Source organism: Corythoichthys intestinalis, chromosome 8 (genome assembly GCF_030265065.1).
Source record: "Corythoichthys intestinalis isolate RoL2023-P3 chromosome 8, ASM3026506v1, whole genome shotgun sequence".
In the NCBI taxonomy this organism is placed as follows: Eukaryota; Metazoa; Chordata; class Actinopteri; order Syngnathiformes; family Syngnathidae; genus Corythoichthys; species Corythoichthys intestinalis.
The window spans coordinates 7,537,045-7,553,585 of NC_080402.1; the positions used below are offsets into that span (position 1 = coordinate 7,537,045).

Consider the following 16,541-nt stretch of genomic DNA (forward strand, 5'->3'; position numbering starts at 1 on the left):
CGCCTCTCGCTTCATGTACCGTAAAGCGTCGCTGAGGGGGAGGACGCAGGGATTGGGGGGGTGCATAAATAACGGAGACAAAGCACATCCTACCCACTATTTATGGATTACAATCTGCTAATCCTGTCCGGCGAGATTTGAGAATCTACATTTTACGGTATGTAAGTCAACTTTTTAAAATTAATTTTCAATAGGATTCAATTGTTTTGCCTTGGGGGATTTGTAAATAGTGGAAAGTGAGCATGCAGGAGGTGGATGTTTATTCAAATTTTTGGTATTTGAGCATTTTTTGGAGGTTGAGTGATATTCTGTTTTAGTATGGAAGAGTATTGCTGCTACTCAAAAAAAGAAAAAAGAGTGGCTGTAATACATGTAAAAGCATGATACTATCATGCATGATAATTATCATTTAAAATGTGATATATAAAAACATATCATATAAAAACTGGATAATTATGTAAAAATTTGACAATTATCTAAAAATGTGATAATTATGATGTAAAAACATGAGAACTACCACATTAAAACATGACAAACTATAATGTAAAACGTGATAATTATGTAAAAATGTGATACTATTATGTATGATAATTATCGTTTAAAAACGTGATATCATATAAAAACATAACCATCATGTAACAACTGGATGATTGTCATATAAAAATGTGATAATTATCATGTAAAAACGTGACAACTAACATGTTAAGACATGACAAACTATAATATAAATACAATAAATGTGATAATTATCATGTAAAAACTTGACAATTATCATGTAAAAATGTGATAATTATGTAAAAACGTGAGAACTACCATGTTAAAACATGACAAACTATAATGTAAAACGTGTTATCATTTAAAAATGTGATACTATTATGTATGATAATTATTGTTTAAAAACGTGATATCATATAAAAATATGATAACCACCATGTAAAAACTGGATGATTGTCATGTAAAAATGCGATAATTATCATGTAAAAACGTGAGAACTACCATGTTAAAACATGACAAACTATTATGTAAAAATGTGATATTATCATGTAAAAACTTGACAATTATCATGTAAAAACTTGAGAACTACCATGTTAAAACATGACAAACTATAATGCAAAACCGTGATAATTATCATGCAAAACTTTGATACTATTATGTATGATAATTATGCAAAAACGTGATATCATCTAAAAACATGATAACCATCATGTAAAAACTGGATGATTGTCATGTAAAAATGTGAAATGTAAAAACGTGGTACGATAATATAATGTATAATTATGTAAAAACTTGATAATTTTCATGTAAAAACGTAATATCATATAACCATGTAAAAACTGGATTGTCATGTAAAAATGTGATATGTAAAAACGTGGCATTACTATATATGATAATTATCATGCAAAAACGTGATAATTATGTAAAAACGTGACAACCATCACATTAAAACGTGACAAACTATCATGTAAAAACGTGATAATTATCATGTAAAGACACGATAACAATCGTAAAAATGTGAAAAATATTTAAAAACGTGAAATGTCAAAAAACAAGATACGATCACGTGAAAAATATCATTTATTCATTTATGATAATCATCATGTAAAACTGATAGGTAAAAAAACATGGTAACTAATATGTATGATGATTATCCCCCCCAAAAAAATGTTATAATTATGAAAGAAATACGTGAAAACCATCATGTAAAACCATGAAATGCAAAAATGAGATACGACCATGTAAAAAACGTGAAAAATATAATTTATGATTATAATCATGTAAAAATGAGATAATTATCATGTAAAAACGTAATATGTAAGGATGCGGTATGTATACTTTTACTATTATGTATGATAATTATGTAAGAACGTGACAAACTACCATGTAAAAAAATGTGGTAATTATGTGAAAGCGTGATAACTATCATGTAAAAACGTGAAATGTAAAAATGAAATATGATCAAGTAAAAAATGTGAAAAATATCGTTTATGATAATGATTTATGTAAAAATGTGATGTGTGGAAAAATGGTACTAACATGCAAAATAATAATCATGTAAAAACATGATAACTATGTAAAAACGTGACAACTATGATGTTAAAACATGACAAACTATAATGTAAGAACAATAGTTTAGTAAAAACGCGATATCACGTAAAAATGTGAAAAATGTATGATAATCATCATGTAAAAACTTTATAATTTTTATGTAAAAAATGTGAAAACTTTCATGTACCTAATGATCGGACGTCTAGCATTGCCACAGCACTAAAATAGTTAAGTAGTGTATTTTCCGGACCATAAATTGCCCTTTTTTTGCAAAAAAATATGCATGCGTGTTTAACCTCCAGATTGCAGGGCGAAATGGTAGGCCTGAAACCCTCAGACGTGCCCCCTCCCCTCGGGGTCAAGATGGCCAGCGCGGGGGCGGCGGCTTGCATCGCCGACATCGTCACCTTCCCTCTGGACACTGCTAAAGTCCGACTTCAGGTAACCGCAAGTACGCTCGCCAAATTGCACAAACCCCAACCTCATGTTACCTCATGATACGATACGATTTGCGATACAAAGGTCACGATAACGATGATCTGACAATATGACGATACAACGATTATCGATACATTGGTCAGGAAATCATTCTAGGATGTTCTACAAAGAACTAATAAACAGAAAAACAAGCTTCTGCTGTGAATTGGAATGAGTTTATCACTTGTAGACGTCCAATCCATTTGAACTGGGAGGGTGGCAGCGAATGAACATTCGTTCATTCGCTGCCATCCCTCCCACTTCATACGGATTGAACGTCTATGGCCGTCAGTGGCAGCTAATAACAGGCAATGAGGTCATTTTGGGCCATTTAATGTCATTTGCCAGTTGATTTTCAGTTACTTCCCGTTGATTTTGGGGTATTTTATGGGTTACAGAACAGGAAGTGACCTGGTAATCACCCAAATTAATAGGCAGCGACTCAAACTCAACAAGAAATGACCTGTAAACTTTGCGTTTTTCAAAAACAGCCCCGAAACCTGACAGATCTAGAGAAGAGGAAGTCCGAGGAAGTGTTAATTATATTCGCGTTGTACATTTGTGCTAAGAGCGAATGTGTTTTTTTTTAGCATTTTAAGATGATGATGTACATCCATATGAGTGTAAAGTGCTTAGTTTTCGCCTCTTTTATGGCCAAGATGACCGCACGTGCACGCAGTGTGCTTCTGGGTTGTCAAGCGCACTCGCCCCCCCCCCCCCTCCCCCACCTTTGCGTTCATTATACTGTGCGAGTCATGTACAGTGTGTCAAATAAGCATTTATTCAACCACTAATTGTGCAAGTTCTCCCACTTGAAAATATTAGAGAGGGCTGTGATTGTCAACATGGTTAAACCTGAACCATTAGAGACAGAATGTGGAAAAAAAAAAAACAGAAAATCACATTGTTTGATTTTTAAATAATTTATTTGCAAATCATGGTGGAAAATAAGTATTAATAAGACTTTCTACTCCCTCTGCAGATTTTCTATGGGGTTTAGATCTGGAGACTGGCTAGGCCACTCCAGGACCTTGAAATGCTTCTTATGAAGCCACTCCTTTGTTGCCCTGGCTGTGTGTTTGGGATCATTGTCATGCTGAAAGTCCCAGCCACGTCTCATCTTCAATGCCCTTGTTGATGGAAGGAGATTTTCACTCAAAATCTCTCCATACATGGCCCCATTCATTCTTTCCTTTACACGGTTCAGTTGTCCTGGTCCCTTTGGAGAAAAACAGCCCCAAAGCATGATGTTTCCACCCCCATGCTTCACAGTGGGTATGGTGCAATTCAGTATTCTTTTTCCTCCAAACAAGAGAACCTGTGTTTCTACCTAAAGGTTCTATTTTGGTTTCATCTGACCATAACACATTCTCCCAGTCCTCTTCTGGATCATCCAAATGCTCTCTCGCGAACCGCAGACGGGCCTGGACATGTACTTTCTTCATCAGGGGGACACGTCTGGCAGTGCAGGATTTGAGTCCCTGGCCGCGCATTGTGTTACTAATAGTAGCCTTTGTTACTGTGGTCCCAGCTCTCTGTAGGTCATTCACAACAGTAGGTCCCCCCGTGTGGTTCTGGGATTTTTGCTCCCCGTTCTTGTTATCATTTTGACGCCACGGGGTGAGGAGGGAGTTGAAAGCCCGTGTTGCCCAACGACAGCCCCAAAACATCACTGCCCTAGAGGAGATCTGCATGGAGGAATGGGCCAAAATATCAGCAACAGTGTGTGAAAAGCTTGTAAAGAGTTACAGACAGAGCCGAAACGAATACTCGAGCAACTCAAGTAACTCAAGTTGAAAAACTGATCCGAGTAATTTTATTCACCTCGAGGATTCGTTTATTTTGACAGCTCTAAGCATTACGTTTTGCTCGGACTACTTTTAATGCGGGACAGCATGCCGATGTTACGTGCGTAGAGGACGAAGCAAAAAAAAAAAAACCCCAAAAAAACAATACAGCAGACAGCCGCTCCACACGACGCCGACGTTGCTAAATACTTGCCTGCACGATGGTTGGTAGCAGGTAGCGTCTGATGCATCTCATAGAGATCACATGTATGTTGACCTAGATGCGTCATGACAGACTCGGCCGCGTTTGGGCAGCGTTAGTAAACCGCCGCCATCTTAAAGCAGTAGAGCGCTAAGCGCTAATAAAGAGCGCTAAGCGCTAATAAATAAGATTAACGTTACTGTCACAAGCTCACGTAACGTTAGCCCTGCGGAGGGCTAGGTTTCTATTAATTATGACCACTGTTGATACGTGGCTAACGTGTCTTACATACAGGCTTGAACATAACATAGCGTTGTGGAGTGATGAGGGTGTAAAATAAAAACTCAATAATGCTAACTATCAATTTTAGCACAGTAGTCATTGCTGGATAAAACACCAAGTAGCACTGGTCCCTAATGTGCTCCAATACAGCCTGTATCATACATTTATTTTGAACACTGCAAAAACTCAAAATCCTCTCAGGACTTACAGTTTAGACTAACTTAAAACTTAACTAGAACTTAAAAATGGCTTGACACAAATAGAAATTCAATTGAAACACGTGGGAAAAAAATCCTAACTTTTAAGTGATGTGTGTTATCAAGCGTAACGGCATTTTTAGGTAAGATATATATAATTTTTTTTTTTTTTTTTAATAAGATCTAAAAGTTTTTTGAGTGAAAGCAGTGAATTAGTCTTTTTTATTCTAGTTACATCTGAGATGCAATTGTTTCAACAATATACATCGAAAATAAAGACATTGATTGACTGAAAATGGTTCAAGATGAGATGAAATGTCTTGTTTTCTCATGTATATTTATAATTGCTTTTCACCTAAAAATATATTTGTTTTATCCGATTACTCGATTAATCGATAGAATTTTCAGTCGATTACTCGATTACTAAAATATTCGATAGCTGCAGCCCTAGTTACAGAAAACGTTTGGCCTCCGTTATTGCCAACAAAGGGTACGTAACAAAGTATTGAGATGAACTCTTGGTATAGACCAAATACTTATTTTCCACCATGATTTGCAAATAAATTCTTTAAAAATCAAACAATTTGTTTTTCTGTTTTTTTTTCCACATTCTGTCTCTCATGGTTGAGGTTTACCCATGTTGACAATTACAGGCCTCTCTAATATTTTCAGTGGGAGAACTTGCACAAATAGTGGTTGACTAAATATTTATTTGCCCCACTGTATGTGTGTTATTGACTGCTTTACAGTCAATTTGCATTGTTTATTGCATCAGCACTAATATGATGTAATTTTGTTTCCTTTCAGAACCACACATATACCCACACATTCCAGTCTTCTTCCACACACATACAAATACATCAACATCTTTCCACGCATGCTTTAAACTGCTCATTGAGTGATTCTCATATCAAGTGCCATTGCCTGTATATAGTTGTGCCTTTTGCCAAATTGGATTAAAAGTGATAACCATAAAACATAGGCTACGTTCATACTACAGGTCTTAATGCACGAATCCGATTTTTTGTCATATCTGTTTTTTTGGCGTGCCCGTTCAGACTGCCTTTGTCCATTGAGACCGTTCAAGTATTACGCATGCGCACTAATTCGCAGTCCGACACGCGCTGAGCAAGAAGACCCGCATGCGCAGAAGCATCAAAACAAAAGACACACGTCATCCGTCATTCCAGGGATATCATACTTTGCTTTTCAAAAGGAGGACACAAATAACAGACATAAATAATCCCCGTTTAGGCTTATATTCAAAGTTTATATGGATCGATAGCATGGACGCACCGTCCGTGCATGTCACACACACATACGGGCCGTTTGCCCCGACTCTCGGCCGTGTAGGCAATGTTGAAATATTCCTCACTTGGAGCAGAGAGAAAACTGAGCATTCTCAGGCTTATCCTCAACCCATTTTTATTTTTTATGACTGTTGTCAAGCCAGCCCCTCCCCAAAAGCCGTGTTCACTGCAAGCTAGGCGCTAACAACGCACAGCTGCATCGCTACGGTAGAGTCCCTCTCGCTATTTGATGACGTAATTGCTGCATGAAATCCAATTTGGGAGAGTGGACAGTACAGACCGCCGCGACAGTCTGGAAAAATGTGGCCCAGATCGGATTTGAACCACAAACGAAAGTGACCCAGATCGGATTTGAAATGGTCCGGTTCTATGCGACTTGTCACGTTCAGACCGTCAAGTTAATGCCTCACTCGAGTCGGAAAAACACGAAAAAATCGGATTCGTGCATTAAGACCTGTAGTATGAACGTAGCCTTATTGAACCCAGAACCTCATACAGTCCATTAGCCCAAACTAGAATCGATAAGAGAATCGAACCGTTAAGCAAAATCGATAATGGAATCAGAATCGTAAAAATCCTATCAATTCCCATCCCTGGATATAAATGCTATTTATTTTATATTGGGTACGTTAGAGTAATACAAACAGTCAAACAGTAAATATGAGAAAAGATACTATTCCTTTCAATCGAAACATTTTGAGCCACAACCTCCTTCCCTCAGTCAGAGGCTTGAAGATGAGTCGTGGCTGGTCTTCCAACATGACAATGAGCCGAAGCACACAGCCAAGCTGACTAAGGAGTGCCCGCGTGAAAAGCATATTAAGGTTCTGGAGTGGCCAAGCCAGTCTCCAGACCTCAATCCTATAGAAAATCTTTTGATGGAGCTGAAACTTTGTGTTTTTCAAAAACAGCCCCGAAACCTGACAGATCTAGAGAAGATTTGTGTGGAGGAATGGGCCAAAATCCCTTTTTCCATAAGTGAAAACCTAGCGAAGAACTACAGAAAGTGTCCAACCTCTGTAATTGCAAACAAAGGCTTCTGTACTAAATATTAAGACAGATTTTCTCAAGGGTACAAATAATTATGAACCCCAGTAAATTACAGATCAATTATTTAAAAATCATACAATGATTTGTTCTTCTTGTAAAGTGAGCTTGTGTGTTCAGAAATACACTTCGAAACACATTATTATTAGGGCTGTCAAAATAATCGCGTTAACGGGCGGTAATTAATTTTTTAAATTGATCACGTTAAAAATATTTGACGCATTTAACGCACATGCCCCGCTCAAACAGATTAAAATGACCGCAGTGTAATGTCCGCTTGTTACTTGTTTTTTGGTGTTTGGCGCCCTCCGCTGGCACTTGGGTCCAAATGATTTTATGGGTTTGGAGAGTGAGCATGGTGTAATTATTGACATCAACAATGGTGGGCTACTAGTTTATTTTTTGTTTGAAAATTTTACAAATTTTATTAAAACAAAAACATTAAGAGGGGTTTTAATATAAGATTTCTATAACTTGTACTAACATCTTTTAAGAACTACAACTATTAACATTAGCAGAATGTTAATGCCATCTTGTTGATTTATTGTTATAATAAACAAATACAGTACTTATGTATCATATGTTTAATGTATATATCCGTCTTGTGTTTTATCTTTCCATTCCAACGATAATTTACAGAAATATATGGCAATATGGAAAGATAAGTGAACCATTACATTTAATATTTTGTGCGGACAACCTTTTTACATTTGTACTGTATACTGAAGCTTGTGTTTTCTGTGACAAAAACAGCTGTTTGAGCTGCTGTGGAAAGTTCTTTGGTCATTGTTTACTTCAACATAATAAACTGGCACTTGGGTGCGACTGGTTTTATGACCATGAGAATTGTGTAATTATTGACATCAACAATGGAGAGCTACTAGTTTATTTTTTTGATTGAAAATTTTACAAATTTTATTAAAACGAAAACATTGAGGGGTTTTAATTATAAAATTTCTATAACTTGTACTAACATTTATCTTTTAAGAACTACAAGTCTTTCTATCCATGGATCGCTTTAACAGAATGTTAATGTGAATGCCATCTTGTTGATTTATTGTTATTATAAACAAATACAGTACTTATGTACCATATGTTGAATGTATATATCTATCTTGTGTCTTATCTTTCCATTCTAACGATAATTTACAGAAAAATATGGCATATTTTATAGATGGTTTGAATTGCGATTAATTAGGATTAATTAATGTTTAAGCTGTAATTAACTCGATTAAAAATTTTAATCGTTTGACAGCCCTAATTATTATTATGTACAAACGTGCATCACTATGCGATCGTTGACTGCAAATTGGCGTTCAGATCCAAGGTGAGAAGAAGGTGGCGGCGGCGGAAGCCAAGGCCATTCGCTACAGAGGCGTGTTCGGGACCATCAGTACCATGATACGCACCGAGGGCCCGCGCTCGCTCTACAACGGGCTGGTGGCGGGACTGCAGAGACAGGTGTGCTTTGCCTCGGTCCGAATCGGCCTCTACGACAACGTCAGGGATTTCTACACCGGAGGAGCGGAAAGTAGGTAGCTTTATTTAACTCAGTGGTTCTTAACTTGCACTGCTTTCAAATTGTTACAGTGATTTTATCAAGTCAATCCACCAGTTATTTTTTTTAAGTGTGGGTTCAGTGGAGTAATTCTAAGGGGTTTGGCAAGGATTCAGATGTGCAGGGCTCGATTTTCGTACCCTGAATAAAGGCAAATTTTTGTTTTAGACCAGGTTTTGGACTGATTTGCCCTCCAATTTACATACTTTATTCCATTTCTTTCAACTGCTATACCTCTATCTGAAAGGAGCCAAAACTGGTTTGCTCAGTGGAAGGTTGACACGCACTGGGTACGGGGAAGTACAGGTAGTCCCCGGGTTACGACACACTCGACTTAGGCAATTTCGACATTATGACGCCAGAGTCTTGTCTGCCAGTTTGTCTTCAGGTGTTTCTTTGTTTTTAGTCGAATAAACAGTACCTTATTGTGTCTCACAGTCAGTGGCGCCGCCACGGCCACCCCTATAAATTGATTGGCCACCCCACTGGCCACCCCGCTTGCCAGTATATCGTTAGATTGTTGTAGCATCAGGTATGGATTTCATCCCAAATTAATGCATTTATTTTGTTTTGTCAAATGTAGGGCTGTCAAATTTATCGTATTAACAGGCGGTAAATTTTTTTTTTTTTAATTAATCACGTGAAAATATTTATCGCAATTAACGCATTCATGGTACGACTCATTCATGCATTGCCGCAAACAGCCTACAATGGTACCGTTTTACTTACATACAGAGATAAGAGGCAGTGTCAAGTGAGTGGAGTAGATACAAGCATTCATTTGGGCCGTGCAAAAGCTTTCTCCCACAGCAACTATAAAAATATTGTAGGAAGCGACGTGGGGAAGAATGACAGGAGTTGATCTTTTTCTTAACACCCTGTAGTGTACCCAACGCAGAGAAGATATAGCATTTGCAGCCACCACACACAGTCATGGTTGCACCACTTACCATCATGCATTTGGGCAGAACAGTTAAGTCGCTACAGTATCATTTACTGAAAGCTCAACAAATTCAACAAATACACTAGATTGCAATATTTAGTCACAATATACAAACTCACATTTATCTGTCAAGTCTTTCTATCCGTGGATCCCTTTCACAGAAAGAATGTTAATAATGTTAATGCCATCTTGTGGATTTATTGTTATAATAAACAAATACAGTACTTATGTACAGTATGTTGAATGTATATATCCGTCTTGTCTTATCTTTCCATTCCAACAATAATTTACAGAAAAATATGGCATATTTTAGAGATGGTTTGAATTGCGATTAATTACGATTAATTAATTTTTAAGCTGTTATTAACTTGATTAAAAATTTTAATCATTTGACAGCCCTAGTTAAATGTACACCTTATGCCTAATATATACATAACACAATAAAACAGAATTGTTGTGGAACTCATAATGTTGACTGGACAGTTATGGACTATGCACATTAAATCATTAGTAACATGAAATATGACACAATACACCAAAGTATATCAGTAGCCGTGTCCTTAAGTCTTTCTGATCGTTTTCCCTTAACCTTTTTACTGCAACAATATAATGAAAACCTGAAATTATGGCTTTTAGTTTTGGCCAAGCCAAGATTTTAAGTGGCCCCATCTGGCCACCCCTTTGAAAAATTTCTGGAGGCGCCACTGCTCACAGTATCTTATTTTTTTACTTTACTTAATTAATATTATGTGTTCTGTCCTCACTAAACGTGAAGTTGTTCAGCTTTACCGACAGCAAACAATGGTAATTGCAATTGTACTTTTGGAAGCTTTTTACTTCCTTCACGTTTGGCAATTTGTAAAACTTTAACCCACATATATACACTTTTGTTCAAAACGACACGTATTTTAACAATAAAACCGTGACACAAAACAATTGGTGCTCAAATATCAATTTGCCAAACAAAAGTCTACTAGCCTAAATGCTACGAATGCTAACGTATTTGCAATTCTCATAGCAAATCGCTCACACGTAACTCCACAAACTGTAGTCGTAAACTTAATTACAAATCCATACACAAACATATATTAGCTGAAACAACTTACAGTCTTATGTAGGCCAAACCAGAGTGCAGCTATCCTTTATCCATGTCAGACGTTTGAGTTGACGATTAATTGATTTAACTCGGGTATTCGATTAGAAAAAAATATTCGAATTAAATATTGTTGCTTCGAGTATTCGTTTAATTAAAGTGGCGTTGTAATGGTTTATTTTGAACGTGTTTGCATTCAGTTTTATTGATTAGGGTGGATACACTGCCCTGTGGTCTGCCTCTTTTCACATGGCTGAACAAATGAGCCAACTGCTACCTGTTAAGACCAAAGTAAGCTAAGTTTTTGTTTGAGCTAATGTTTTTTATTGCATCCATAATTTAGTTTATAAGTAGATTTAACTGTTTTTTGTGGTAATATGTGTCTGAAAAATTTGTTAAGAGCATTGTAAAAAAAAAAAAAACTTATAGCATTTAAGCTAGCGAACTTTTTCTATGTAAGTTACCCAATTATTTTTTTCTTGTACAAAGATCATTAAAAAAAAAAAGTATACCTTTTTGAGGCTCAGCTCATGTATTTGAATTTTTCATGTTCCTTATCCGATTACTTGAACTAACTAGTCCCTCGATTAATCGACTACTAAAATATTTGATAGCTGCAGCCCTATTTGAGTGTGCTTCTCAATCATACAAGGCGATCCAGCCAGACCCAACGCTGCCACCAGAGTGCAGTGTATCCTCCATCATTAAACAAAATAATTTTGGATTGTTATTTAGAGATTTAGGGGTATTTAATGGGATATTACGCAGAAATTCGGGTTACGTCGCAAGCATAGGAACGGAACTTGTTCTTAACCCGGGGACTATCTGTACAACAAACCTATGGTCAACTTGGACTGCGTCGGCGTTAAAAAAACAGTGATTCTTTGGCGTACCACTAGAGGGAGTCTGGATAGCGCATCCCTTCACTAGAAACAATGGCATTGTGTGTTTTGTAGACGCGGGAGTGTTGATGCGCATCCTGGCCGGCTGCACGACGGGCGCCATGGCGGTGTCTTTCGCGCAACCCACCGACGTAGTGAAGGTTCGATTCCAGGCTCAGATGAACCTAGACGGCGTGGCGCGGCGCTACAGCGGAACCATGCAAGCCTACAGACACATCTTTCGCAACGAAGGACTGCGAGGACTCTGGAAAGGTGCGATCTAAAAAAAATACTCTTATAACAAAGTCGCCGTCGTCACAGGTCACATTAGAGTTTCGGTGTAGCACTTCATGAAATTATTTTATTATTATTTATTTGTTTACACTTCCCCTTTACTAAAGTTGTTTTTTTTTCAACAGAAAAGGTAACAGTGGCAGTCAGATACCATTTGATTTTTTTTTTTTTGAGGTCATTTATTGTCATCAGACAGAAGCAGTACAGCAAAACGCCACGCTAAAAAATAAGTAAAAATATCAAAATGGCTTACCTTTTCGTCCTCTGTGAATAGCTTCACCTTGCTGGCGTTAAACTGGTCTTTTGGACGTCCACGCAAGTTGATCCATTCTTCACATTTTTCCTCCAAGTTTTTTGTTTCGGGAAACGTGAAGAAAACATCCTTCATATGTCGTAATGTCTAGAGTCGTTTCTACAAGTTCCATAGCAGCAGTGTTTGATCAGCATGTTCTTTTTTTGAAAGATTACCGGAGAAAACAAGCAGTAATAACATGGATTGTATGCGAGGGCATTTCTATAATGACCCACTTCCGCGTTACAATGGCGATGTCACGGTCTAAAAATAGCATTAGTGCGGTACGCTATTGGCTAACTTGCATAGCAAAAGTCCGCTAGCTTAAATGCTATGTAATACTGATGTTTACTAGATAGTTTCTGGTGCGCACCAGATTGCTTAAATTTATTTTATTTCGGTAGATGGCCCTTTAGGAGCTCCGTAACATTTAATTCCACTTTATTTAATTCCCATTTTAATTAATTAATGACACATTTAAGTATTTATTTAAGGATGTATATGTATATTTCATTCTGTCCTATTTGGTCATCCATAATAGAGTAAATATACTCTTTTTAGTGATTTAATCTTTTTTATCAATTTTATTTTGTAATTAAAAAAAAAGTGAAATGCTTTTTTTTTTAAAAATATTTTAATTTAAAAAATTATTCTCAATATATATGTATATTAAAACAAAAAAGTCAGTAAATATTCAGTATATATATTATAAATCGTGTGCAAAGACCTCATGTTCTCTGCTACAATTAAATGTAAATAAAGTTTCTGTAGTCTTGGATTGTTCAGTCAGGACTACACAACCTTTATTTAAATCAAATCATTGTGTGAATATATAAATATCATAATACATGTGAATGTTTGAAAAATATACAAAAACAAATACATTAAAAAAAATAAAATAAAAAGAATACTGAGTTTTTTCCATTTTTACTTTTTTAATTATATTATTTTTTTCCTTTAATTGAAAATTAGCCATAAAATTAATCATAAAGGCTTACAGATAAGATTTGTACAATTTTATTTAGTCGATTAATAAGTGGCAGCCCTAACTGACAGACATAAAAGCACTCTAAAGGAAACCATAACTACAATGGCGCTCACAACTCTGCATTATGATGCAGTGTGTACATGCGTGGTTATAAGTGTACTAGTGCTGCAACGATTAATCGACAAACTTGAGTATTTCGATTAGAAAAAAAGCCTCGAATCAAATTTTGTTGCTTTTAGTATTTGTTTAATTAGAGTGGTGTTGTAGTGGTCTGTTTTGAAAGTGTTTGCATGTAGTTTTATTGATTTGGGTGTGTACATTGCCCTCTAGTGGCAACAGTGATGATGAAATAACTCATTTAACATGGCTGAATCCAGCTGGTCCCTGTTAAGACCAACATCAGATAAGTTATCAATGGAGCTAATGTTTTTTTATGCATTCGTTATTTAGTTTATAGGTGTATTTAGCTGTTTTTTTTGTGAGAATATGTGTTTTAATGATATGTTAAGAGCACTGTAAAACAAAACATTTTATAGCATTTAAGCTAGCAGCTAAGATCAAGTTTTCACATTTATTTTTAAATGAAAGTGCAATTCTGCATAGTTTGAAGAAACACTCGGGAATTTTAATTTGTATTCGCATTTAATGCTCTTTTAAATGTGCAATAAACCTTTGTTTTACATATCCTAAAATTGATTCTGCAACGCATTTAATGTTCCTAGCCCGATTAGTGGACATTAAGCGACTACTAAAATAATCGATAGCTGCAGCCTTACTACACTTATTTTCAAAACGACACGCATTTTAACAATAAAACACTTGACACAAAATAGGTGGGGGAATACGGTACAAAATCAAACGTTTCTTATTATCAACACCGCCATATGCTATTGTTTAGCCACAACTGGATTCATTACCTCATTACTATTCCATAGACTTCATAATATATTGACATGACATGGGGCGAAGGGCCGATCCGTAGGGGGCCTATTTTCAAAAACTTCAAGTTCAAATATTTTCAAAACCAAAGCCACTACCGACCTAAAACCAAAACAGGCACCTACCTTAGCCATATCTGAGTCTCCATGAGCAGCAAATTCTCAGATTTTACACTAGATACACAAGAAATCACCAAATGCAGAGATAATCACCTATATTTTCAAGACCAATAGCAATATTTAACATGTTTTTGCCCAAAATAGCAACTTAATTTTTTTTTCAACAGCTAATAAATCACTCAATTTTCACATCACAAACTAATACTTGAGGAAAACATGCAGAATCAATTGTAATATATAAATAATGAAAAAATTATTTTGATAGAACAGCCCTTTATTGTCATTATACAGTTGCATAGTTCTTTATATAGTTGTAGTGAATGAGGGTAGCTGTCGCCTGATGTAAACCGAGCTTTACCGGTGAAAATTCTGACGAATAAATGCTCAAATCCCCAAATTCTTCATAGATATAGACGTAAAACAGTCTCAACTCTTGGTTAAAAGCAAAGAAACCATGCAGTTAGCGTTTATTTTACGTAAATATGGCGAAGTATAATGCCATTTTGTTAGCGACTAAGGCTAGCGGCCGCCTGACGTAAACAGAGATTTTCGGGTGTAAATTCTTGTAAATAAATGCTTAAATCCCTGAATTCTTAGAAATGGACGTAAAATAGTCTTGATTCTTGGTTAAAATAAAAAAAATAAAAAACGTCCAGTTAGCATTTATTTTACGTAAATATGGCAAACTTTGATGCCAATGCAGTAGTCGCTGATTTCTCATTGATTTTTTTTCACATTTAAAAATGCATGCATGGTACGAAAAATATAATTACCTTGAATCCTCGAACAAATCACTCCTGAGACAATCCTTCCTGTTTGTATGCGGTACAGCTTTCATACCTCTTCAAAAATCCAAGCTTAAATCCGGCCTGGACATGAGTGTGTGTTGTCTTCAATTGACTATTACTAAATCAAGCTCAGCTCCCTATGGCAATACGCAAAGAATGACGAAGTGTCAGGTCAATAGTTTTGAAGTCTATGACTATTCATTTTTCATACAGTTGCTAGAAACAAATGTTTGCAGACATCTGGGAGATCAGGATTTTACAACACTGTGCGCTGGTCCGCATGGGAAACGTAGTTTTCCTTAAGGCAAAACACTAACACTTTTGTCCATCTGCGTCGCTAAAATCGACCAAAACTTAAAAGTTACCTAGTCTTGATTTAAATAATCGATAGCTGCCGCCCTAAACTCTACTGTCCTGCCGTCACAAAATAACTGCACTCGTTAGCGGTGTGAATAAACAATATTTTCATCCTAATCAGAGGTTGAAGAAATACACCATTTGCATAACTAAATACTTATACATGAACCTTGTTTATACTAGAAATCCCTTTATGTGTCGATTTTAAATTGAGTTAACTTCTGAAAACCACTGTAGGAACGTTGCCTAACATCACGAGGAACGCGTTGGTCAACTGCACTGAGCTAGTGACGTACGACCTCATCAAAGAAGCCATCCTGCGACACAAGCTCATGTCAGGTGACGCACGCGGCGAGCCCTCCCGTTGGCCCGTGGCCCTCACGCCCTCCGGCTGATAAGATCCACTTCCCCGCCTCTTTCCCAGACAACCTGCCGTGTCACTTTGTGTCGGCCTTCGGCGCCGGCTTCGTCACTACGGTGATCGCCTCTCCGGTGGACGTGGTGAAGACCAGGTACATGAACTCGCCGCCGGGTCAGTACCGCAGCGCTATCAACTGCGCGTGGACCATGTTGACCAAAGAGGGGCCCACAGCTTTCTACAAGGGGTGAGCACGGAGTCACTATTTTGTTATACTATGTCATGTTGACACAAGTTTTAAAAATCACTTTAAAGATAGTCATCCTTTACAGAGGATAAAGAATATACAGTGAGGAGCGGAAGTATTTGCACCCCTTGTGATTTTGCAACTTCACCCGTTTAGAAAATAGGTAGAAATCACCATCAAATGTGATCGGATCTTTGTCAAAATCACACAGATGAAAAAACAGTGCTTTAACTAATATTTTAATTAGGATAGTATGCAAACATTGACAGGAGGAGGAACAATAGGTGAACCATCACATTTAATATTTTGTGCCCCCCCCTTTGGCAGCAATAACCA

General features: G+C 36.8%; 1 protein-coding gene across 4 annotated transcripts in view; it reads left to right on the plus strand.

The window, feature by feature from the left end:
* The window catches only part of LOC130920577 (mitochondrial uncoupling protein 2-like), a 19,939-nt gene continuing 3,398 nt past the window's right edge, over positions 1-16,541 (plus strand). The window contains exons 1-6 of one of the 4 annotated variants that reach the window (XM_057843888.1): positions 1-157; positions 2,349-2,487; positions 8,669-8,879; positions 11,899-12,096; positions 15,838-15,939; positions 16,025-16,205. In XM_057843888.1, coding sequence (XP_057699871.1) covers positions 2,362-2,487; positions 8,669-8,879; positions 11,899-12,096; positions 15,838-15,939; positions 16,025-16,205 — 818 coding nt within the window. In that variant the 5' untranslated portion in view covers positions 1-157; positions 2,349-2,361. Of the gene's footprint in view, positions 162-2,348; positions 2,488-8,668; positions 8,880-11,898; positions 12,097-15,837; positions 15,940-16,024; positions 16,210-16,541 lie in introns of those variants that run through there. The other 3 variants (XM_057843891.1, XM_057843890.1, XM_057843889.1) reach the window with 3 other exon arrangements.